At 33.1% G+C, this 24218-nt stretch overlaps 1 protein-coding gene across 6 annotated transcripts in view; it reads left to right on the top strand.

The window, feature by feature from the left end:
- The window catches only part of CCDC91 (coiled-coil domain containing 91), a 388370-nt gene that overhangs the window by 63084 nt on the left and 301068 nt on the right, over window positions 1–24218 (top strand). For 5 of the 6 annotated variants that reach the window (XM_055095798.2, XM_063593136.1, XM_055095799.2 and 2 more), the window contains 2 exons: window positions 1761–1804; window positions 3928–4006. The exons of the other annotated variant lie outside the window; for it this stretch is intronic. In XM_055095798.2, the coding sequence (XP_054951773.1) occupies window positions 1775–1804; window positions 3928–4006 (109 nt within the window). In that variant the 5' untranslated portion in view covers window positions 1761–1774. The remainder of the gene's footprint in view (window positions 1–1760; window positions 1805–3927; window positions 4007–24218) is intronic. 6 annotated transcript variants of the gene reach the window in all.

Genomic DNA, 24218 nt, shown 5'->3' with positions numbered 1-24218 from the left:
TTCTTTCATAATTTCTTCATGAAAAATGTAGCCACATACAGATTTCTGTTCACTTGCAACACAGAATAATGTGAGTTCCATTTCAAACTAAACATCATCAAAAGTTTCTGAAAGTCTGGTTTATATTTTTTAAGTGCTATACGTGGATGACCTGCTTAGTTTTAATTTTTGGAGAAATACATTTTATAAAACATTTTCATCAGATTGCTAAAATTGTGAGTAATGGTAATGATACCATGATTATATTCTGGTTAATTTAATACCTTTCCTTTTTACAATATGCTTCTGTCTAAATATATATTTTTAGTGTCATTACCTACTGAGTTTCTGTGAAAAGAATTTCCTTTGCCTATTAAAACAAAACAATCATTGAAATTAATGTTTTTACTGTTTTTTTTCTTTGACAATTTTTTGAATTTTCTTTTTGAAGGTGTTAGCACTAGTTTCCAGAAGGTAAAGCACGGATATAGATGACTACATAAAGCAAATGACCTTAGAAAATGCCCTTAAGATTAATGTTTAACATATAGTTTAATATGTATAGCTATTTTTATTTTAGCAGTGGGAAAGGATTGTTTTCCTGTAATGAAGTCCATCTTGTATTACTGAGTCAAGGAAACTATAATCAACATTTGGGTATGTTCACTTAAAGTTTTCTTTTTAATTTAAAACATTGCTTTTTAAATTAACTTTTAGGTTAAGGGGTACATGTGCAGGTTTATTACAAAGACAAACTCCTGTCATGGGGGTTTGTTGTACAGATTATTTTGTCATATGTTCACTTCTGAATGATAGAAAAATAAACCAATTATTACTGACTAGAGTATTACTTGCAGCTATAGATTCACAATTACAGGTTCCAAATTGTAAATTAAGAAACAATCTATATGAGAACTTATTTTTCATTTTAATGTATACTTCCTCTTACTAATTTCACCTTTTCAGGTTTTTTAGTTCTTGCATGGTTTGTTTGATAAAGCTGCTGCTCCTTTTTTTTTTTTTTAAAGCCCTGATACTAATGGTTTTATCTTTTCATTTTTATGATATACATTTAGGACTAAAAAAGCAAATATTATTTGAGTGCTTGTCTCTCTTACATACTTTAAGAGTAAAGAAAAGAGGAATTCTGGATATTTATTTGTGTTTTTCTCATCCCTCATCTCCCATGAATACATGACTTGATTTATCTTGATCAGCCTAGTAACTTGCTCCACATTTTTCCGAAAGTGCAAAGCAGTTTCAGCTAAAAATACACATATCAAAATGATCCAAAAGTTGTGGCCACAGCTCAAAAATGCTGATCAATTTTGAAAATCTAAATCAGCCTTGGCCCTGAAACCGAGGGAAGAACCTTTGTGGTAGAGGACAGATTTCCAAAAACTCACCACAGTCCTGTTCTTAGCTGGAGTTTGTGCTGATGTTGCCAGACAACTGAGGAATAGATGCAAAAAGCAGGAAGCATTATTGAATTGAGCTCTAGTGCCAATTTGGGAAAAGCAAATTAAAATGTAAAAGAATATTTTTCCACTCCTGGCATCTCAACATAAAATGGCAAAATACATGGTTGCTGAAAAAGTTACAGAAATTGCTAATTTTGCCAAAAAGTAAAAGCCAATTGCAAATTCTTTTTTGCATAAAAAATGCATAGACAGTTAGAAATTCTAATTTACAAATAAATGTGTATACATTTAAGTTGGAGAGTATTTTGACATAAATGACTGTGTGTGTGTGGGCTTGTTTCAATATCTTATATTTTTCAGGTGCCACTTGAAGAATGGATGATGATGATTTTGGTGGTTTTGAGGTATGCACTGTTATTTACATTAGTTTGTTTTAACTTTGTGGGATTATAATGGAGTAAACTATTTTGAAAATGTATTATATTTCATTGGCATTCATGATATTTCCTTGATCATTTTAATGTAATTCTGGAGTAAAAAGATGAAATCAAGAAAAATAAAAAAAAACCCTCTAAAAATTAAAACTGATGTATTATTATAGAACATTTGGACTTGCCCATAGGAATGGTTTAAATTGAGTTAATTAAGTGCTACCAGTGTAAGCACTAAAGGAAAGATTTTAAAAATTGTCAGCAGATGATTTTATTGGGATACATGTCTGTTAGGAAATACTTGTGAGATGATGGATGAGTACTAAAGATCCTGTCACATATTTGCATGTTTATACCTGCAATGAGTTGATTTAGTATATTAAGTACATAGCCTTTTGGTGGTTATAAAGTTAATTAGTATGTTTGTATTGTTAGATTATTCTAGTAGGTTAGGAATGGATACTTTGTAAGTGGAAATTGTTAGCTGAAGGAGCGCTGTCTTTTCCTTAATCCTTTTCAATGTGTGTTCATTTTATTGAAATATTTTATAACCCAGTTATTTTTATGGAGCCAGTATAGTCTTGCAGGAAAAGCTCTGGATTAGGAGTCAGGAGGCCTGAGCTCAAGTCCTGGAACTACCATCAAGGGAATGCTGTGATTTTTTTTTTTTTTTTTTTTTTAAAGAATTTTACCTACTTTGGATTTGGTAAAAAGGGAATTATAAAAACCAGGGATTGTAATTAATGACCTTAATAGGATGAATAAGATGTTAAGTATATATTCAGTGTTGTGAATTTCATGAAAGAATGGTGTGAGGTTTTTGTTAGGATCTTCTTCTCTTTTGCTGATCTTTAAAATCTGTCAATATGGAGTATAGACATACCTGTTTTCTCTATTTCATCTAAAACTGGTTTTTGTTTAAGCATGCTTGTATGCTTAATATTTTGGTTTTGTTGAGTGATTGAATCTTATTTATGTTACTGAAATGTAACATTTATTTTTGTTAAAATGCCTTCCATTTTGAGGAAAATGTATGTTTCAGATATCATCTGGCTTAGTTTATTGTTTAGAAGTTGTTATTTGAGGGTTACAGTCTGGCATAGTCTTCTTTATTTAAACCACACTTCATGTATTATTTAGGAAAAAAATACAGTGGATAGTGTTCTGTGGAATAACAGTATTACACTTTGTTATATTCATCAAATTGATTCCTTTCAGTACTGCATAGGTACAGGTTAACCAGTGTTACAATTTAATTGTAGTTATTAGGTTTTTCTTTCTTTCCACATCCTGCTGTATAAATAGGGAAGGTCTCTACCCTTGGTTATATAAAATATGTTCATTTTTCATAGTTGTAGAGAATAGCTACTGTATTCTGTGTCACTTAGCTCCTGTGTCAATTACCCCTTTTAACTTCTCCTTAAGGGGTTGGCAACTCAGTGGAGAATACACATTGAAATTCTGGCTCTAATTTTTAGTAGAAAATTTGCTGTGACCTGGGCATCTAACAGACAGAAAACTCTGTGCTCTTACCTACAAACTCAGTATTCAGTAATTGTTCCAAAATAGGACGGCTTGTTAATTGAAAACTTGAGTTTTAGAAATTCTCTAAATGTTGAAAGCTATTAACTCTAGGTAGTATATTATTCAAGACAGATGAATCCTATTTCTTTGAATTAATCTCTAATTGGGTCTTGTGCTAATTAAAAGAATTTGGTGTCTATATTTTTTAAAGACAAATATTTTTCCTACATAGATGGTTAAATGTGGTAAGTTAAGTTAAAATACTTAAATATAAAGTTTACAAGTGAAAATGTGATTAAGAATATATAAAATAAAAATATTATTGACTAACAGTAGAGTTATCTGAATAAGGAAAGAAAATTTTTACTTGAAGTTAATAAGGCATGGGTACTGGGGGTGGTGAGTCATGATAGGAGTGGTAGGAGTAAAGACTGAAAAGCAGTTATTTAGAGGGAATATGAAAATGTCTGGTGTGTTATAGAAGATATGCCTATTGAACTGGAATGCTTGATCACTTAAATAGCATTTCTGCTTTTCACATCTTCTAAAATAATCTTGCCTTTGTCTTGTAGGCTGCGGAGACTTTTGATGGTGGAAGTGGTGAAACCCAAACAACATCTCCTGCTATTCCTTGGGCTGCCTTTCCTACAGGTATTGGTATCCAGGAATTAGGGTTTTTTTTTTTTCCCATGTAACATTTTTGGCAACTCTTTGAAACCCTGTTTCTCACTTTTTTACTTGTCCTTCATTGATCTGAAAAATGGATTGATCCAGATTTACTCTAGGTTTTTAAAATAACAAATTGTGAATTACATAACACATTTTGTGATGGTGACTTGAGGCTGATTCTAAAGATGATATCAGGAACATTAAATGAAATTAAAATACAATTTACATTTTTAAATTTATCTTAGTTTTTGGAAGTTGAGGTGCCCAATAACTTTTTTAGGTTGTCCAGTTCATTAAAGACTCCTTTTTATAGTCCAAAAATAATTTATCATCTCCAACATATTTAAATTTAGAAGTGTGTTTGCAATAAAATTACTTAAAAATATTGAAAATTAAAATTAAAAATTAAATACAAAAATAAATCCATTATTGACAGATGTTTCTTGGAAGACCTCATGTTTAATATTAATTTATGTCAAAAGACTATTTTGAGCTTTCAGAGTTTTCTGTTAAATCTGTTAAAGTTGGGAGAAGATGAAAGTATTTTCTTCAACAGCTCTGCCTAGACCTCAAATGTTACAGTTATTTATTGTAAAATATTAATCAAGTGCTTATTATGCATTAGGCACTATGGGGATATAGAGATGTATGGAACATAGTCTAGTCCTTTACTTCAAGGGTAGATAAGGTAGGCACATGCATATTTGTAATATGAAATAGATTTGTCATTTGGGAAGAATGATGATTTTATCATCCATTTATTTAGCAAATTCTTATTTTCATACCTGATCTGAGTCAAGTAGTAACCTGGCAGCTGGAAATATATGTATATATTTATACAGTTGATCTGTTCTCTGAAGGGTGCATATAATTTCAATAGGCAGATATGGGAGAATGAGGAAAGATTTTGAAGGGAGAAAGATAAATGGAACAAAAGTGTAAATGAGAGAAAGGTGATGGCATTGTTAGGATGCTCATTTTTATTTGAGGGCTGTGTGTTATTTCCTTTGCTGGGAATTGTCTTTATTGCTTCTCATTGCTGTTCATTCCTACCCCCTTATGATACTAACTCCTATGTTTTAAAAGTATTTCTTGCTTTAATTTTTTTTTCTGGGTCACCTTTCCAGCAAACCCTCCCATGTCTACATGCACCTATTATCTGACTTTCATGTTGGACAGCAAGTTTTGTGGGTTAGCCACTATGTCTGTTTGTCCTGTTGTTATATCTTAAATGTGGGGCATAGTATCTGGCTTATAGTTGGCTCTCAATAAGTATTTGGAGGATGAATAAAGAATACAGTGAACAAGGGAACTAGTAACTGAATGAATTAACAGATTAGCATGGCATTGGAAATGGATAGGGAGAGCTGGGATAGTAGATGATATTTATAAAATGGCTCAGGATTTTTAGTGTGCTGTCATGCATTTGTTTATTGTAAAGTAGGCAGAGCAACTATACTCTTTCCATTGTGTGGATGACAAAATGGTTTTAAAAAGTTTTATCATTTGATACACATAACTGTTTAGGGATGAAGTGTATTCTTTCAGATTCTGTTTCAGTTCTTTTTCAATAACTCAGATTTTTTGAAAAGAGTTATCAGCAGGACTGTCTGGATGTGACAGTGAAGGAGGAGTTAAAATTGATTTTTGAGGTTTCAAGTCTTGGTTCTGAAAGAATGGTGTTACCATGAACAGAAATAGAGAATTTGAGACTTGGATTTGGACAGATGGAGCCTTAATGAATTAATGTTAGACATGTATGATATATTTAAGGAACCTGAAACTCAGAAGAAAGGTTAGGGCTGGAGTTCTTGGTTTAGGAGTTTTCCCATTGATAATGACACTTAAAGTTGTAGGAGATTGCTGGGAGGAAGAGTACATAGATAGAATAAGGCTGAGTAGATTAATTTGTATGTTTAAAGGTGTGGAATAGGAGGAGGTAAAAGAGATCTGAGAAGTAAGGGGATTGTGGGCTAGTGCTGCAACACAGAAATTAGAAGTAGAAAATTTCAAAGAAGCTATGGGCACTGATGCCAAAGGCATTAGAGAGGTCAATGAGATTGGAGGCTGAGAAAAAAACCATAGATGGTCATAAGTGGCTTTTGAGGAAATGATTTCAGTAGACTGGAAGTTTAAGGCAAATTGTACTTCTTTACTTTTTATGAAAGCATGAACAGAGTCTCTTTTCTTATAATAAAACTGTGGCAAAGTACTAAAAAATTGTATATTATGAGCAAATTATCTAATTCCTCTTCTCTAGGAGTGAATATTATATGTCACATCTGCACGTCTGTGTATTAGTGGGTCAAGTTCTCAAACCTTCGCGAAACTGGAATTAAAGGACAAATCATCTGGCACACACACACATGCACACACTCACACTCACACGCTCTTTTTTCCCTCACTCCCTTTGAAAAATTAGATCTGAAGAATTAACTCTTTCTAGATTTTCTCAGTGACTTGCAGAAATGGAGAATAACAAACATGGCTAAGGGCTGAAGTTAAAGACATGGTGCATGTTTGCTCAGCCAAAGCTATCTTTTTCCTTTGTTAGTTGTCTTCCTCTGACTGGAGAAGTCCGCCTCTTGATTCAGGTAGCTGGAAGTTGTTTAGGTGAGTGGGATGTGAACAGCTTACGTAGCTAACAATGTAATCATTTCCACAGTAAAGACCTGAGAAGATAGGAACCCTTAAGAGATCTAAGGCAGATTCTTTTCAGTTGAAGAAAAGACTAATTTTCTCCTTTTTTCCCACCTACCTGTATCTTAGCTGTCTATAATCCATATGGAAAATATTTTAAAAAGACATAATGATTAACCAAGCTTTACCACAGCTTAAAATCCAAGAAGAGCACTAAGAAACATTTGGTTTACATTTTTAAAGTTTTTTGGGGAAAATAAAAATCTTCATTCTTGGGGTTAGGATAAAGGATTTTGTTAAGTAAAGAATGAGGTGGGTTTGGTGAGCCTAGTGATTCTACTGCTTCAGGACAGGCCAGTAGGTGGAGGAGGATTTCATAATAGCAACTGGGATAATTAATGTATTTCTTAAAGTGTCTGTATAGCCTGCAGTTCTGTCAATGGGTTGAGGTGCCTCAAGACATGCATCTTACTGTATGTTAGCATTATTTACATAGTGAACTCTTAAAATGCTAGCTTATAGGCAATGTTGATGAAATTAATGAATTGTCAGTAAGAATAAATGAAATGTGCATGCTGATGCTTTATACAAAGTATTATCTCTAGGCCTGTATCTCCTTAAGTTATGATATCTAACCTGTAAAATGTGTCTTTACACCCTTATTGTCATAGGAATTGCAGAATGTAAATACAAGATGAATGAATATGAAATTATCAAGCTCTTTTCCTAATTCCTTTACTCTCCATAAACATTTAGAAATTATTACTTTATTTTAGTGAAAGCTAGCCAAGGAGAAGAACTTCCTTTCTTTAAGCATTTTCCTCTCTGTTTCATAGCCTAACCCTCCACATTGCCTTCCGTGCTATTCTGCTTGAAGCCTGTAAGCCAAACTGTGATACACATAGTGTTCCCATTGGCTGTTCCTATATTTTTGTCATTGCTCCTGATTGTATTACTTACCTCATCTTCCATCCACTTACTTGAGTCTTATTTTTCTTTCAAGAAAAAGTATGGAGCTATCACTGAATTTGTTCTGCATCTCATTAACTGCTGCTTCTTTTGAGTTTACCGTTCTTTTACTTCTGTACCAGTTGTTTGGTCCTTAGCATATGCTAATTTGTATTTTTAAAATTTGTGGTAAAACACATAAAACATAAAATTTACCATCTTAACTATTTTTAAGTGTACAGTTCAGTATTGTATATGTAAAACCGAAACTCTGTATCCAGCAAACAACTCCCCATTGCCCCCTTCCCTCAGCCTCTGGCGACTAGGATCCTATTTTCTATGAATTTGACTATTCTAGATACTTTATAAAGTAAAATCATATGGTATTTGTCATTTTGTAACTGGCTTATTTTACTTAGAGTAATGTTCTCAAGGTTCATCCATGTGGTAGCATGTATCAGAATTTCCTTCCTTTTTAAGCCTGAATAATATTCCATTGCCTACATAGACCACATTTTGTTTATCTGTTCATTTGTTTATGGACACTGGGTTGCTTCTACCTTTGACTATTGCAAATAATGCTGCTATAAACATGGGTGTCTAATTTGTATTTTTAAATATTTTATTAGTATGACTCCCATCTCTTTATGTCTATGTTAGTCTGAGATTTGGAAGGCAGTGACTGTGTTTTAAACCTGTTGAATCCTTGGTGTCTAGCATAGCACTATGCCTTTTTAATAAACAATGTGTAGTAATTATTTCTTGATGAGTAGAGCAGATTTACTTTGTTAACTCTTCTTGATTATTTTTAATTCTTTGGGGATAATTAGTCTTTCTATCATAAGTTGAAAGAAGGCAAAACCAAACTTGCCTTCAAAAATATATTAATCTCAGAAATCTTAGCTAATTACTCAAAGGCAGCTAAAAAGCTGTTTTTTTTTTTGGTGCTCAATTAACTTTCCTGGTCATTCTCAATGCAAACATATGACCTGGAAATCATGATTAACAAGAGCAGTCACGGATTTTCTGAAAGAAACAACAGCTATTTTGGTGACCTTTTCTCATCTCTTCCCTGGTCCTGCTGTATGCCAGTAGGTAACAAGAGAGACTAGACTAAATTTTAGTTTAATATATTACAGGTCTAGAAGGAATAAGAGTAGTATGTAGTTCTTTTGCCTTCTTTTTTTCTAACTTACTTTTCTAAACATTTGTTTCCAAAGAAAAATCATCTCCAACTTTGCAGAGCATCTAACATAAGGAAGTTTTTGAGTTGGCTACTGATAGCACTGTATTTTATAAAAAAATTAATAATTTTTTTTGGCTAAGAAATCTCTTTTAAAAGAAATTATTCACAAGTAACTGTCTTTTATAAATGTTCATAAGGCTAGTAATGCTCTACTTTTTAGTAAACTAATAAGAGCAGAGACTTTTCAAAATGAATGGCTATCTTCTTATATATAAATATATATGTATGTATGTATACATATGTGTATAAGAATATAGGCGCATATATATATATGTACGTCTGTATGTGTGTGTGTGTGTGTGTGTGTGTATTCTGATTTCTTCCTTTTCCCCCTCCATTGTAAATTCTCTACCTGTACTGATTTGAAAGGACTGTATCATGACTTGACCTTGCAATTTCTAAGAAGTTAGTCTTAGTTTGGTATTACTACATGTATTTTATTTTATTTTCTCATTGTAGCAGACTCAAAGTTTCAGAATCCATGGAGTTTATTTAAATTAATTCTTTGGTTTGTTTGTTCATTTGTTTATTCATTCACTCACTTAGCATATATTTGAAAATTTACTGTGTTTCAGACACCAAATGCCATGTCCCGTGCACCTTATTTCATTTTCAGTGATGCCATATAAAGGCTGTCATCTAAAAGGACAGGATGTCTCATGAAATGTGTTGTTAATATTGGCAAACACTTTCATCAGTAACTTTAAGTTCAAATCTTTGATAGCAGCTACATGAAAAGAATATTATGTCAGAAAGCGTTGTCATGTTGCCATTGTGTACAATGTGGGTGGTGCTGTTTTAGAGGCAAAGAACTGTTCACTTTTTATGTTTAACTGTATAAATATAAATTGTCTAGAAGGCGAAGTGGGAGGCAAAACCTTGAATAGTGTCCTTTCTAATATGTTTCTAAGTTCCTTGTAGCACTACACAGACCACATTAGAATGCATTGACCATCAAAGGGAAAAACAAGCTATCCAGATAGATACTTTAATCCAAATTAGCTCCTTCCAAACAGCTTATATAGAGGGCAAACTAAACTGTCTGTCACAAGCTGACCCTTTAGAAGGAATAATGGGAATTGGACCAGCAGATGTTGAACCAAATAACTTAGATGTGGTTCACTTTGCATCTGGAGCTATTTGCATACAAAGCCAACAGGAAAGTTCAAACATTTTTCTCAAGACATTGGCAGAGAGAAACCTGGAAGACAGATGCCTTTTTGATTTCATGGTTCAATTTTTCCATTCTCCATTCTGTCCAGGAAAACCTAGGACAACAGATCGGTCATTTTATTAATATCCCATTACTCTCCTTACTAACCCTGTTTTTCCAGTAGAATCTGTGTTACACATCTATGAGAGCTCAGAACCTGAGTCCACAAATTTTTGTTTGAGGAAAAATTGTTTCAATATTTTTCTTCATATTAATCTGTAGTTTGTACCTAGTAATAATGAATGTTAATCAAATTCATTTGTCTGATTTATATTTGAGGTAAAATTTGAAGGTGACTTATTACATAGTCACATATGTGCATTATGGTAGGCAGTATAGGTAATGCTTAAAAACTTTCCGTCTGTCTTTGTATTTACATTAGACATGTTTGTCAGGACATAAACCAGATTTCTGTTGAAGTCTAATAATTTTGTAGTGTCTTTACACAGATTATTTGAATAGAAATTTGTCACATATCTTCTTTTTGCTACATCTTGTATTTTCTGTTTAACTCTTAGGTTATTAACTCACCTTCTTTTACTCTGGAGCCAGTTTTTAAAAATGACGCCTAAAATGATAGCTTCTATAAAGCTGTGAATTATTACTGTACATATAAATACTAGTCTTGATGTGGGTTTTCAGTAATTTATTGCAGTTCATGTTTTTATTAATGCATATGATAGGAAGTATACAGTGATATTTGCTATGCTTCTGAAGATTAGGTTTATTATAGTGTGGATTAGAGTCAAATATCCGTGTTGTGGAGTGAGGATTTCTGTCTTTGCCTTCAGCTAACTATGTAACTTCTGTGAATCTCAATTAGCAAATCTATAAATTGAAAGACTAGATGATATCTAAACAATTCTTTGAGATTTTGAATTCTCAGTTTATTATTTTATTTTCTGGTCATAGTGTCTGTAACATGAATAGCTTTTACTAGGTGAATTATGGTGCCTGGTTTAACTGTGTGGTATAACTGACAGTACTAATCTAATAAATTACGGTGGTTCTAAAAACATAGAACACAAATATTAATGTGAAGAACTATAATTCTTAAGAGAAACCTTGTCTTTTTCGGTATCTTTTAACAATCAATTACTGTTCACATTGCTTTTTCTAACAGTATTTTATGGTACCTGCTTTATCTGTTCTATCTGAATCTGAATTTGCTTTTTAAGGACTGTGGTGTGCATTTTAGGATATTTTAGGATATATTTAGAGAAAAGTAAAATAGTTTGAAAATAGTGCTATAGGGATTTTCTGATACTGCTAAAAAATGAAGGTTTGGCAATGAGTATTTTTTCTATAATATGAAGATAGTGCTCTGACTCTTTATAATCCTAAGTTAGCACCCCCCGCCCCACCAAAAAAAACCACTGGAAATAAAACAAAATTTAGATTCCATTTAGCTCAGAAACAGTAGGAATCATTGCCTACCATTCTTATACCAGTATATACAGTTCTCATCAGCTATCCATCTTGAATTACATTTTTTGGCCTCAGAAAAGATACTTTTTATTGTTTTTGAGAGACACACGTATGTACATATATATATATATATAGTATAAGGGTATGAAAGAAAAGGGAAATAATGCAAAAGATATACAGTGAAAAATTTTTCTTTTATCTTAGTTCTCTAGTCTCACTTCTGATGCATCTAGTTTTATAAATTCTTTTTTAACCATCCCAATATCTTCCAGGCATGTACAATTGTGTCGTGTCTATTTTTTTAAATAGAGATGACAGTGTATTATATATACATAGTAATACTCCTTGCTTTTTTTTTCACAATAATTTGGAGAACTTTCTGTAGAAGTACTTATAGATTTTCCAAATTCATTTTAGTGGTCGCATAGTACTCTTTTTTAAGGATATACTATTATTAATGTAACTAGTTATTTTCACTTCAGTTCTTGCTGTTACAAACAGACCTGTAGTGAATATTCTTGTATTTTCAGCAAAGCTATTTTAATTAGGATGATAATGTATATTGTTTCTGTGACTTGAAAGATTATTTAAAATTAACAGTTTACTTACTAATTTTACTAATATAAACATAGAACAAGACATGCTCTTTAACTCTGAACAGTGTCAAATTTTATATTTGAGGTCATATATACCTAATTAATATATATACCCAATTAATATAATATATTAATTATATTATATATTATATATTATTTATTATATATAATTACATATAAATTATATTATTATATATAATTATATTATATATATATAATTTAATATAATTATATATATAATATATAATAATATAAGTTGTATTATATTATATTATTATATATTATTATATTATATAATATATATATCATATATTATTATATAGTATATATATCATATATTATTATATAGTATATATTATATAATATATAATATATAATATAATAATATATAATATAATTATATATAATTATATTATTATATATAATTATATATAATTAATATATACCAAATCTTAATTATATAATACTTAATTATATGATTAATAATTTAATTATTAATTATTAATTAAAAATTAAAAATAAAAAATAATTAATAATAATAACTTTTTGAGACAGAGTCTTGCTCTGTTGCCCAGGCTGCAGTGCACTGGCACAATCTCGGCTCACTGCAACCTCTGCCTCGTGGGTTCAAGAGCTTTTCCTGCCTCAGCCTCCTGAGTAGCTGGGATTACAGGTGTGTGCCACCATGCCCAGCTAATGTTTTGTAGTTTTAGTAGAGATGGGGTTTCACCATGTCAGCCAGGATAGTCTCCATCTCCTGACCTCGTGATCTGCCCACCTCGGCTTCCCAAAGTGCTAGGATTACAGGTGTGAGCCACCGTGCCCAGCTGGATTATATTTATATAATAGAACACCATACACCTGGAAAATTAACAAACTATAGCTACATATTAACAACATGGAAGAATCTCATGACCATCTGTACTGTTCTCAGAGTACCTTTAAGAGATCAGTAGGAAGCCTTAAACTGACAGACTGTTCTATAATGTTAGATTCTATAACACCACATTTTCATAGAATCTGTGAAGTCTAGAATATCAGTCTCCCCTTTGGTTCTGGAATTCTTCTTGTTCATTAGAATGAGGGCTCCATTATTTTGGCCACAGAGCTTTATCCAGGACTGCTTCAGAGCAAGCCCCGTGTCTGAATCTTCAGAGGGTAGAAGTCATCATCCTGTTTACTCAGTAGGGATGGCATGGGGAAGGGAGGAGGGAGTAGATTTTACCTAAAATCTACTGTGGATGAATAGTGCAATATGAGACTAAGAAAAATTTTTGAATCTGACCTCAAGTGTCTGGTATGGAGGTCACAGACTAAGACTGGACCTGAATCAAACAGAATAACCTCCGTCACTCACTTCCTCCCTCCCTTTATCCCTGAGATTCTTGTATTGGACTCTTGGGCCTAGCTGTAGCTGGAAACAGTAAATGCTTTTGCTGTATGAATTTTCAAGTGGCCAGACAGGGTTGAGGGACCCACAGGAACATGAGACTTACAGGACAAGTACAGCCAGAGGTTCTGACAGATATGCCCTATGCACATTTGGCTTGATGTCTCTGTACTGATGCCCGTAATGAATACTGTCGTTGCTAATGTGTATTTTAAATGAACTTATACTTTGTATTTACTCAGGTTGAGTTTTCATGTACTTCCTCCCTCTTTTTAAAGGTTGGGCATTTGAGCTTCTTAAACGGTGGCTCTAATTCTTGGTGGTATTCTCTTCTATATTTGTGGTACTTCCTCTTTGTGGCAGGCGGAGTGGGAGGGTACCATGATTTCTTGAGATTCTGGAATCTTCCAACCCCTTTTTGTGCCCATTCTCTCCTTGTGATTATCTATTCCATATCCCACCCATCAGCAATTTCTGTAGTTTCTAAGTTCATTCAAACCAGGGATCTTTTCAGTTCTCTCTACTTCCTTGGTCACTATCTCAGTCAAAAGCCACCATCATATCTTTCTTAGATGACTTAAGCACCTTTTTTTCCTGCATCCACTCTCAGTGTCTGCTCCTCCCAACCAACCCTGCCACCCATGACTCCATTATTTTAAGTGGCACCAGAGAGGGCTGGGACACAGTGAATGATCAGTAAACGTTACCTGTTTGTGACATTTGATTTTAAAGTTTAGAAATGTGTAGGATTTATGTTTTCATTTGTTGTGGATTCCTGAATATCAATAAAACATGATTTGATTATAATTTTGGAGGTTGTAATTTTGACTTATGATATTCCTCTGAATATTTTGTTGTAATTCCTGTGTTGGGCACTAAAGATTTGTACCTGTTATTAGGAATCTCCTGAATAAATTTTACAAACTAATTGCAGTTATAAAATCCTCCATGATTTGGGTATTGCTGTTGTGCCTAATCAAAGTTTTTTTTAGTCCCAATTCTGATTTTTATATTAATTTACATGATTATATTGGCTTGCAGCTAGTATGCATTAATTTTTTTCCTTATTAAAGCATTGCTGAGGTGATAATCATTTTTAATAATGATTTAATTAATAAAAATTTTTAATAATGATTTAATAATTTCATTAATAATGAAAATTTCCTACATTTACATTAAAACGGAAAATCTTCTAGATTTGTTTTTTTTGGAGTGACTGTGTTAAAGGCTAGTTTTATTGTGGACCTCCTCAGATAGATTGTTTTAGTTAATGGACCTTCCCAAGTAATTTTAGAATAAATCACAGAGACTGCCTAAAGTACTTAGAACACAAAGATGTTTAGAGATATACTTTAGAACTGTGAATCAATAGGGAAGTTATTACTTAAACTTAATCCTATAGAAAGTTTGCTAAAGATATGAAGAGTTTGATCATTTTGTATCTGTCAAGTCTGAGGTTATAGAAAAGTGGATAAAAGGTGATTTAGCTGGTTTGGAGGAAACTTTAATTCAATGTGGCTGACAAGACAGCGTTGACAAAATACTGTAATCAAATATTACACACAATTTGATTATTAAGAAATGCTTTAGTTATGTAAATCAACTGTTACTTTTCTTCATCCATCTCTTAAAAATTTACGAACACAATGTTAATTTTATTTCAAGGAAACATTTGCTGATAGAATTGTACATTAAATGTGCGAATAAACATTTACTCAACTCATCAATCCATTAGGTTCCTAAAGGAGCAACCTTAAAGTAATTTCAACCCTTGGTCTTATAATCTAAACACAAGTATTTTGCGTCGATGGAATATATTTGATTAATTGTGAAATTTACTTCTCCTGATTTTTTAAAAGACAAACTAGAATCTCATTGGTTATGATCCTGCTTGACGTTAGGAGGTAAGACTGTTTACGTTCAACCTTCTATTGTTTGATTTCTCCCCCATTCAACAAATTATTGTATATCAAGCACAGGTGAGACAATGGGGAACAAACAAGACAAACAAGATGTTTGCCTTCCTGGCTTTTGCAAACTAGTAAGGTACACAGAAATTAAATAATTATTCAGATTCTTACTTAATTATGACTAGGATACACTTTTAAGGGGAGATATGGAGTGCAAGCATAGCGTGTAATAAAGGGATAGAGAGAGTGAGGTAGGTACTGCATTATAGCTAGGAAGAATATCAGATACAGGCAGTGTTTGAGTCCAACTCAGGATTAGCAAGGCAAACGCCTATGATGTTAAGGGAGGCAGGGCTTACAAAAAGCTTTACAGCAGAGACAGAGGGAAACAGAGAGCATGTTTTCAAGTGTTAACTTTTGGCAATGTAGATACACTGTCAATTTTATATTTGTTTTCTGATTAATTTCTCTTTTATGATCATTATTTTCTATTGTCTATTTTATTGTTTATTATATTTTTCCTAATTTTGTAAATTTTATGCTTATCTTACTACTTTTAACCTTTCTTTTCAGACAGAAGTATCCCAGGCTATAATTTTCCCTCTGATTACTGCTTTAACTGTATCTTGCCAATTTTATTTTTAAATTACAATTTTCAGATGAAGTGATACTTGAATTTTTTAAAAAGTATTTTGTAATTTCCAAGTATGGGGCTTTTCCAGTTGTTTTTATTGTTATTGTTTTCTAATTTGATTGCTTTTTATTGTTATTGTTTTCTAATTTGATTGCTTTTTGGCCAAAGAAAGTTATTAGTTTGGAAGTTATGTACTCTGCTTCTTTTCTTTCGGTAGTATCCCTGGAAATTTTCATAAGCATTCTTAACTCACTAAAACCTGAAACTAATTAGTATCTTTAGCCTCCTCTTGAAAAATACAAAGAATGTGGAACATTTGAAATTTATTAATTTATTCTTTTGTTATTATGCTATCGTGTAGCATTTTAAATGTGTATATATATAAGTATTGTATATGCATATGAAATACATACTCAATACATAATATATGCTATATATTATATATAAATATAGATATTATATATATAACTCCACAAGACATTATTATTAGCAGTATTATGCTTGTTTGGAAATACTTATTCTTGTTAGATAGATTCCTCTAGCTTTTAAATTGACAGTTATTTCTTTGCTCTGCACAACGTAGCTATTACTCCACCATCTTCTGATTTCCGTAATTGTTTTGGGAAGTTAGTTGATTCCATTAGTTGTTGTTCCATTGAAGATAATTGCTCTTTTCTTTCTGGATCACTTTATGACTTAACACTATGTAATTGTTCTGTAGTTTTACTGTGATATACTACGTAAAGATACCTTATTTTCTTTGATTAGAATTTTTTGGGCTTCTGAATGTATGGATTGAATCTTTAGATTTAAGAAGCCCAAAAAGCTCAACAAATTAATTATGGGAAGTTTTATTACTTCTGAAAGTTCTTGGCCGTTGTTTTTACCAATGTTGTTGTTGCTCCATTCTCTTTCTCCTTCTGGAACTCTAGTTAGTGTTAGTAAAGTCGCTTTTTTTTTTTTTTGAAAAAAAATTAAAAAACTCTCTCTACTATGTCCATTAACCTCTTTTTCACGTTTTGGCTGTTCTGCCATCTGAGTAATTTCAGATATGGCTTTTATTTCACTACTTCTTTATTGTCTAAGGTGATGTAAATCTGTCCATTGAATTTATAATTTCAGTTTTCTTTCTTTCCTTCCTCCTTCTCTCTTTATTCATATATTCTGCTATTTGATGCCGTAATGTTCTCAAAAGTGAAAAACTATTCATGTGAAAAGGAAGCATATGGGGATCTTATGTGCTAGATTCTGATATTAGTGTGTTTCTACTGCTAAGACATTTGTACCTTTAATGCACTTTAGAGTATTGTATCATTATTGTAATATATGCTTATGGCCTAATTAGAAATGATGTCAACTGTGCTTGTATAAAAATTCTTTTTTTTAAAATTATACTTTAAGTTTTAGAGTACGTGTGCACAATGTGCAGGTTAGTTACATATGTATACATGTGCCATGTTGGTGTGCTGTACCCAGTAACTCGTCATTTAACATTAGGTATATCTCCAAATGCTATCCCTTCCCCCTCCCCCCACCCCACAACAGGCCCCTGTGTGTGATGTTCCCCTCCCTGTGCCCATGTGTTCTCATTGTTCAGTTCCCACCTATGAGTGAGAACATGCGGTGTTTGGTTTTTTGTCCTTCTGATAGTTTGCTGAGAATGATGGTTTCCAGCTTCATCCATGTCCCTACAAAGGACATGAACTCATCCTTTTTTATGGTTGCATAGTATTCCATGGTGTATATGTGCCACATTTTCTTAATCCAGTCTATCATTGCTGGACATTTGGGTTGGTTCCAAGTCTTTGCTATTGTGAATAGTGCCGCAACAAACATACGTGTGCACATGTCTTTATAGCAGCATGATTTATAATCCTTTGGGTATATACCCAGTAATGGGATTGCTGGGTCAAATGGTATTTCTAGTTCTAGATCCCTGAGGAATTGCCACACTGACTTCCACAATGGTTGAACTAGTTTACAGTCCCACTAACAGTGTAAAAGTGTTCCTATTTCTCCACATCCTCTCCAGCACCTGTTGTTTCCTGACTTTTTAATGATTGCCATTCTAACTGGTGTGAGATGGTATCTCATTGTGGTTTTGATTTGTATTTCTCTGATGGCCAGTGATGGTGAGCATTTTTTCATGTGTTTTTTGGCTGCATAAATGTCTTCTTTTGAGAAGTGTCTGTTCATATCCTTCGCCCACTTGTTGATGGGGTTGTTTGTTTTTTTCTTGTAAATTTGTTGGAGTTCATTGTAGATTCTGGATATTAGCCCTTTGTCAGATGAGTAGATTGCAAAAGTTTTCTCCCATTCTGTAGGTTGCCTGTTCACTCTGATGGTAGTTTCTTTTGCTGTGCAGAAGCTCTTTAGTTTAATTAGATCCCATTTGTCAATTTTGGCTTTTGTTGCCATTGCTTTCGGTGTTTTTGACATGAAGTCCTTGCCCAGGCCTATGTCCTGAAGGGTATTGCCTAGGTTTTCTTCTAGGGTTTTTATGGTTTTAGGTCTAACATTTAAGTCTTTAATCCATCTTGAATTAATTTTTGTATAAGGTGTAAGGAAGGGATCCAGTTTCAGCTTTCTGCATATGGCTAGCTGGTTTTCCCGGCACCATTTATTAAACAGGGAATCGTTTCCCCATTTCTTCTTTTTCTCAGGTTTGTCAAAGATCGGATAGTTGTAGATATGCAGCATTATTTCTGAGGGCTCTGTTCTGTTCCATTGGTCTATGTCTCTGTTTTGGTACCAGTACCATGCTGTTTTGGTTACTGTAGCCTTGGAGTGTAGTTTGAAGTCAGGTAGCATGATGCCTCCAGCTTTGTTCTTTAGGCTTAGGATTGACTTGGCAATGCGGGCTCTTTTTTGGTTCCATATGAACTTTAAAGTAGTTTTTTCCAGTTCTGTGAAGAAAGTCATTGGTACCTTGATGGGGATGGCATTGAATCTATAAATTACCTTGGGCAGTATGGCCATTTTCACGATATTGATTCTTCCTACTCATGAGCATGGAATGTTCTTCCATTTGTTTGTATCCTGTTCTATTTCATTAAGCAGTGGTTTGTAGCTCTCCTTGAAGAGGTCCTTCACGTCCCTTGTACGTTGGATTCCTGGGTATTTTATTCTCTTTGAAGCAATTGTGAATGGGAGTTCAGTCATGATTTGGCTCTCTGTTTGTCTGTTATTGGTGTATAAGGATGCATGTGATTTTTGTACACTGATTTTGTATCCTGAGACTTTGCTGAGGTTGCCTATCAGCTTAAGGAGATTTTGGGCTGAGACGATGGAGTTTTGTAGGTATACAATCATGTCATCTGCAAACAGGGACAATTTGACTTCCCCTTTTCCTAATTGAATACGCTTTATTTCCTTCTCCTGCCTGATTGCCCTGGCCAGAACTTCCAACACTATGTTGAATAGGAGTGGTGAGAGAGGGCATCCCCTTTGAAACTAACGAGAACAAAGACACGACATACCAGAATCTGTGGGACACATTCAAAGCAGTGTGTAGAGGGAAATTTATAGCACTAAATGCCCACGAGAGAAAGCAGGAAAGATCTAAAATTGACACCCTAACATCACAATTAAAAGATCTAGAGAAGCAAGAGCAAACACATTCAAAAGCTAGCAGAAGGCAAGAAATAACTAAGATCAGAGCAGAATTGAAGGAGATAGAGACACAGAAAACCCTTCAAAAAATCAATGAATCCAGGAGCTGGTTTTTTGAAAAGATCAACAAAATTGATAGACCTCTAGCAAGACTAATAAAGAAGAAAAGAGAGAAGAATCAAATAGACACAGTAAAAAATGATAAAGGGGATATCACCACCCATCCCACAGAAATAGAAACTACTATCAGAGAATACTATAAAACACCTCTATGCAAATAAACTAGAAAATCTAGAAGAAATGGATAAATTCCTCGACACATGCACCCTCCCAAGACTAAACCAGGAAGAAGTTGAATCTCTGAATAGACCAATAACAGGCTCTGAAATTGAGGCAGTAATTAATAGCTTACCAACTAAAAAAAGTCCAGGACCAGATGGATTCACAGCCGAATTCTACCAGAGGTACAAGGAGGGGCTGATACCATTCCTTCTGAAACTATTCCAATCAATAGAAAAAGAGGGAATCCTCCCTAACTCATTATATGAGGCCAGCATCATCCTGATACCAAAGCCTGGCAGAGACACAACAAAAAAAGAGAATTTTAGACCAATATCCCTGATGAACACCGATGCAAAAATCCTCAAGAAAATACTGGCAAACCAAATCCAGCAGCACACCAAAAAGCTTATCCACCATGATCAAGTGGGCTTCATCCCTGGGATGCAAGGCTGTTTCAACATATGCAAATCAATAAACGTAATCCAGCATATAAACAGAACCAAAAACAAAAACCACATGATTATCTCAATAGATGCCCAAAAGGCCTTTGACAAAATTCAACAACCCTTCATGCGAAAAACTCTCAATAAATTAGGTATTGATGGGACGTATCTCAAAATAATAAGAGCTATCTATGACAAACCCACAGCCAATATCATACTGAATGGACAAAAACTGGAAGCATTCCCTTTGAAAACTGGCACAAGACAGGGATGCCCTCTCTCACCACTCCAAAAAATTCTTTTTTTCTTAGATCCATGACCTATGTAAGTAATTTATGAATTTATATTCCTTGATTATTTTTAAAGACATTTGGCATCTTTATGTAATTGAATATTGTATGTATGTATCTTTGTGTGTGTATATATAATCATGTAATATATATGATTTTCAGAATTTTTGAGTTATGTTTCTTTAAAAAGAAAGGGAATTATTATTGGTAATGATAGTACTGTTGAATAAACCTGATGTCATTTTTGATTCACTGGGTGTAAACCAAAGAGATATATTTGTTTTCTAGAATCTCCTACAGTAAAGTGAAATAAACAGGCAATCATACTTCACAAGTGCATGAGGAAAATAACTATTTTCTTTCTCTTAATGGGAAGGGTATAAATTATATGAATGGTGGAAAATGTTTCACATTTTCCTATTTCTATCATATACAGTGTGCAGTTCCCTGTGTAACTCATAAATTGATAAAGATCTTGGCTGAGGGGTAGATTGTAATATTTGCCTTATTCAGATTGCTGAGTACTGTTAGGTTCTTGAGTCTGAACCAGCCTTTCAAGGTCTTGGGGCAAATGATTTTTTTCATTTTCATAAAAGGACAGTGATTTTTTTATGTTTGAGAGTATAGAAATTTAACTGGTCAAATTTACTTTAGAAAAACTGTTTATTGTTTTGCCCATTGTGAATATTAGTTAAGATTTTTGTAAGCTAACAAAAAAATCGAATGTTACAGAATCTGTGCTATAATCCCTGTGTTCATCTGTTGAAAATTATATGTATATTTTTAAAGGTTTATATACAGTTATGTGTGTAATTTAGAGAAATTTCAGCTGTTTGTATTAGGTATTAAATTTTTAATTATGTTTTGCTTACCTGCTAAGACTTACGGGAAATGAAATTTCAGAGATATGGTATCAGTTTTCCTAAAGGCTAATTGAAGCCATATTTCATAAGCTTATAACTTACAGTGATATATTTACAAGTTTGGTAAGTAATGTTAAATATTTCTCTGTAAGATCACGCAGAGTAGACGTTAAAATTAACAAATGTCTGAGAACTGAAAAAGCCTGGGTTCAAATATATTTTTATAACAATAACCCCAAAACTGACCTTCTTCATAGTATTGAACATTTTAGAGATTTATAAATGACATTGTCACAAAGGGAATTTCTAATACTCATCATGAATTCTATAGGTACTACCTCAATTAAATTACAGTTTGGGTTTTTTCTTTGATGAGGATAATAAATTTTTGGTATGTCAGATGTTCTTTATTTTAAAATTATATTGACTTTTAGCTAATTCAGTTATTTAACTTTTAGCAAAAACTGAATACAACTGCATTTGGTAAGTACCATTATAGGTTGAACATCCCAAATCCAAAAATCCAAACTGTGAAATGCTCCAAAATCCAAAACTTACATGATGCTGAAAGCAAATGCTTATTAGAGAATTTTGGATTTGGGACTGTCAAATTTGGGATGGTAAATATTCTGAAATCTGAATACTTCTGGTCTCAAGCATTTTGAGTAAGGAGTACTCAACCTGTAGTCAATTTTTTTCTATTTCTTGCATCAACCCTCCTCCTTTTTTTCACTTTGATCAAGTAGGTCAGATTTAACATCTCATCTGGGCTATTATAATACTAATTTAACTGGTTTCTTTGCCTTGTAATTCATTCTATACATGGTTTCCAAAATAATTTTTATATAGTCATCTTTACATAGTAGTTAGTTTAGAACTACCCTAAGTTCTTTTGTCTCTCTTTCAAGGGCCTTTGTGATCTGGTAGTAGCCAGACTGTAGACTTTTCATTCACTGTTATCCTTGTCATACTAGTGGCCCAGTAAAACTGAAAATTACTTTGTACCTCCCGGCACATATTTGCAATTTGTTCCTACTTCTGGTTCTTTGTTCTGGTTGTGCTATTCAGCTAAAACATTTTCTCCATCTCTGCATGTTCAGATCACACTCTTCCTTCATAGCCCAGTTTAAATGGCTCTTTCTCTACTGACCTTTTCTGTCAGTCCTCTAGCCTGCCTAATCCCAAATTTTGAAGTGACTGTTCTTTTTCGTTAATTACTGTTTAGTTTCGTCTGTGGCATTTTATACTGTTAGCTAGTCTCTTTTTCATTGTCAGTCATGACACTGCATACCCCTGGTTCTTTCCTACTATTCTGATCTTCCCTTTTGACTTCTTTACTTATCTTCTCTCTCCCTTCCTCTTAACAGTTGTTTTTAGAGTTTTGTCCTTGATCCTTTTATATTTTCACTTCGATGAAATCTTTTAATTGAAGATATCCAGATTTATGCCATCATTCTTGACCCTTCTTTGGAGCCTTCCTGCCTTGATCAATATGTAACTTAAAGTCAGCATCTCTAAAACATATCTCCCCTTTTACTGTTCCACCCTTGAACTATTATTTCTTTTCGCACTTAATAAAATCACTGTTCATTTAGGAGCATAAACCAGATAACTACCTGTATAAGTCTTTCTCAAGTCTTTTTGTTTATTCAGTATAGTTAGGACTGGAGTGTCTGTAATCATCATGTTCCTTTTGAACTCTTTACTTTTCAATTATATTGAAGTACTTGCTGTTCCCTAAACGCATCCTGTGGTTTCATGACTCTGTAGCTTTTAATATGCTGTTCTCTTTGCCTGGAAAGTCCTAGTAAGAATTATACAGACTTGGATATGAATCCTGGCTTCACCATTAACAGCTATGTAACCTTGGTCAACTTAATTAGCCTTTCAAGTACCTGTTTCTTTATTTGTAAAATGGTAATAATATATACTTTAAAAAAGTATTGTGAAAATCAAGTGTGAATATGCACATATACATGCATACATATTATATAACTTATATACAGGTATATTAATATATACAATAGTTAATTATGTATATACGATTAAAATTATAATATATACTATTAAAGATTAAATGTGTATATATGCTTGATATGGTGCTGTTTAAATACTCATTTTCCTCTTTTTCTTACCTTTCCTTTCTTGCAAGCTCTGTGTCATATATTAAGCTTACCTTAGGATCATTAGTTTTGTGAAGTCTTTTTTTTTTAAATATGATGTAATCCTTTTCTTCACTGTACTTGTATTTTAATCTTCCAAATCTTTTATGTGATATAAAAGTTTGTCTCTGTATCTTTTCTAGAATGTGAGCTTTAGGATTGGGAAACTGTCTTGTTTATATTTGTATCCTCTTTAATAAAACTTTGAAATAGCATCTTATGAGACCCCTCAGGTTAAGTACAGAAGTCATGCACGTATAAGTATATAGACTTTCCTAGGAGAGAAGTTCATAACTTCTTTTAGATTCTCAGAGCAATCTATTCTTAAGGTGAAGACTCACTGGCCTAGATTTGGATGCACAAAACAAATATTCCACTGAACTAAACCATGCATTTCCTGACCCTGGGAAGGGAGGCACCAGCTCCTTTCTGGTTCTGACTCACTTTGGTGGGAGAGTAAATGGAAAGCTGCTGATCCCACTCCTCACTTTCCTGACTCAACTTTTGGTCCTCCAGCTCTTTCAATTATGATTTTGT

Source organism: Pan paniscus, chromosome 10, assembly GCF_029289425.2.
Source record: "Pan paniscus chromosome 10, NHGRI_mPanPan1-v2.0_pri, whole genome shotgun sequence".
Lineage (NCBI taxonomy): Eukaryota > Metazoa > Chordata > Mammalia > Primates > Hominidae > Pan > Pan paniscus.
This window is presented reverse-complemented; position numbering and strand designations above follow the sequence as displayed.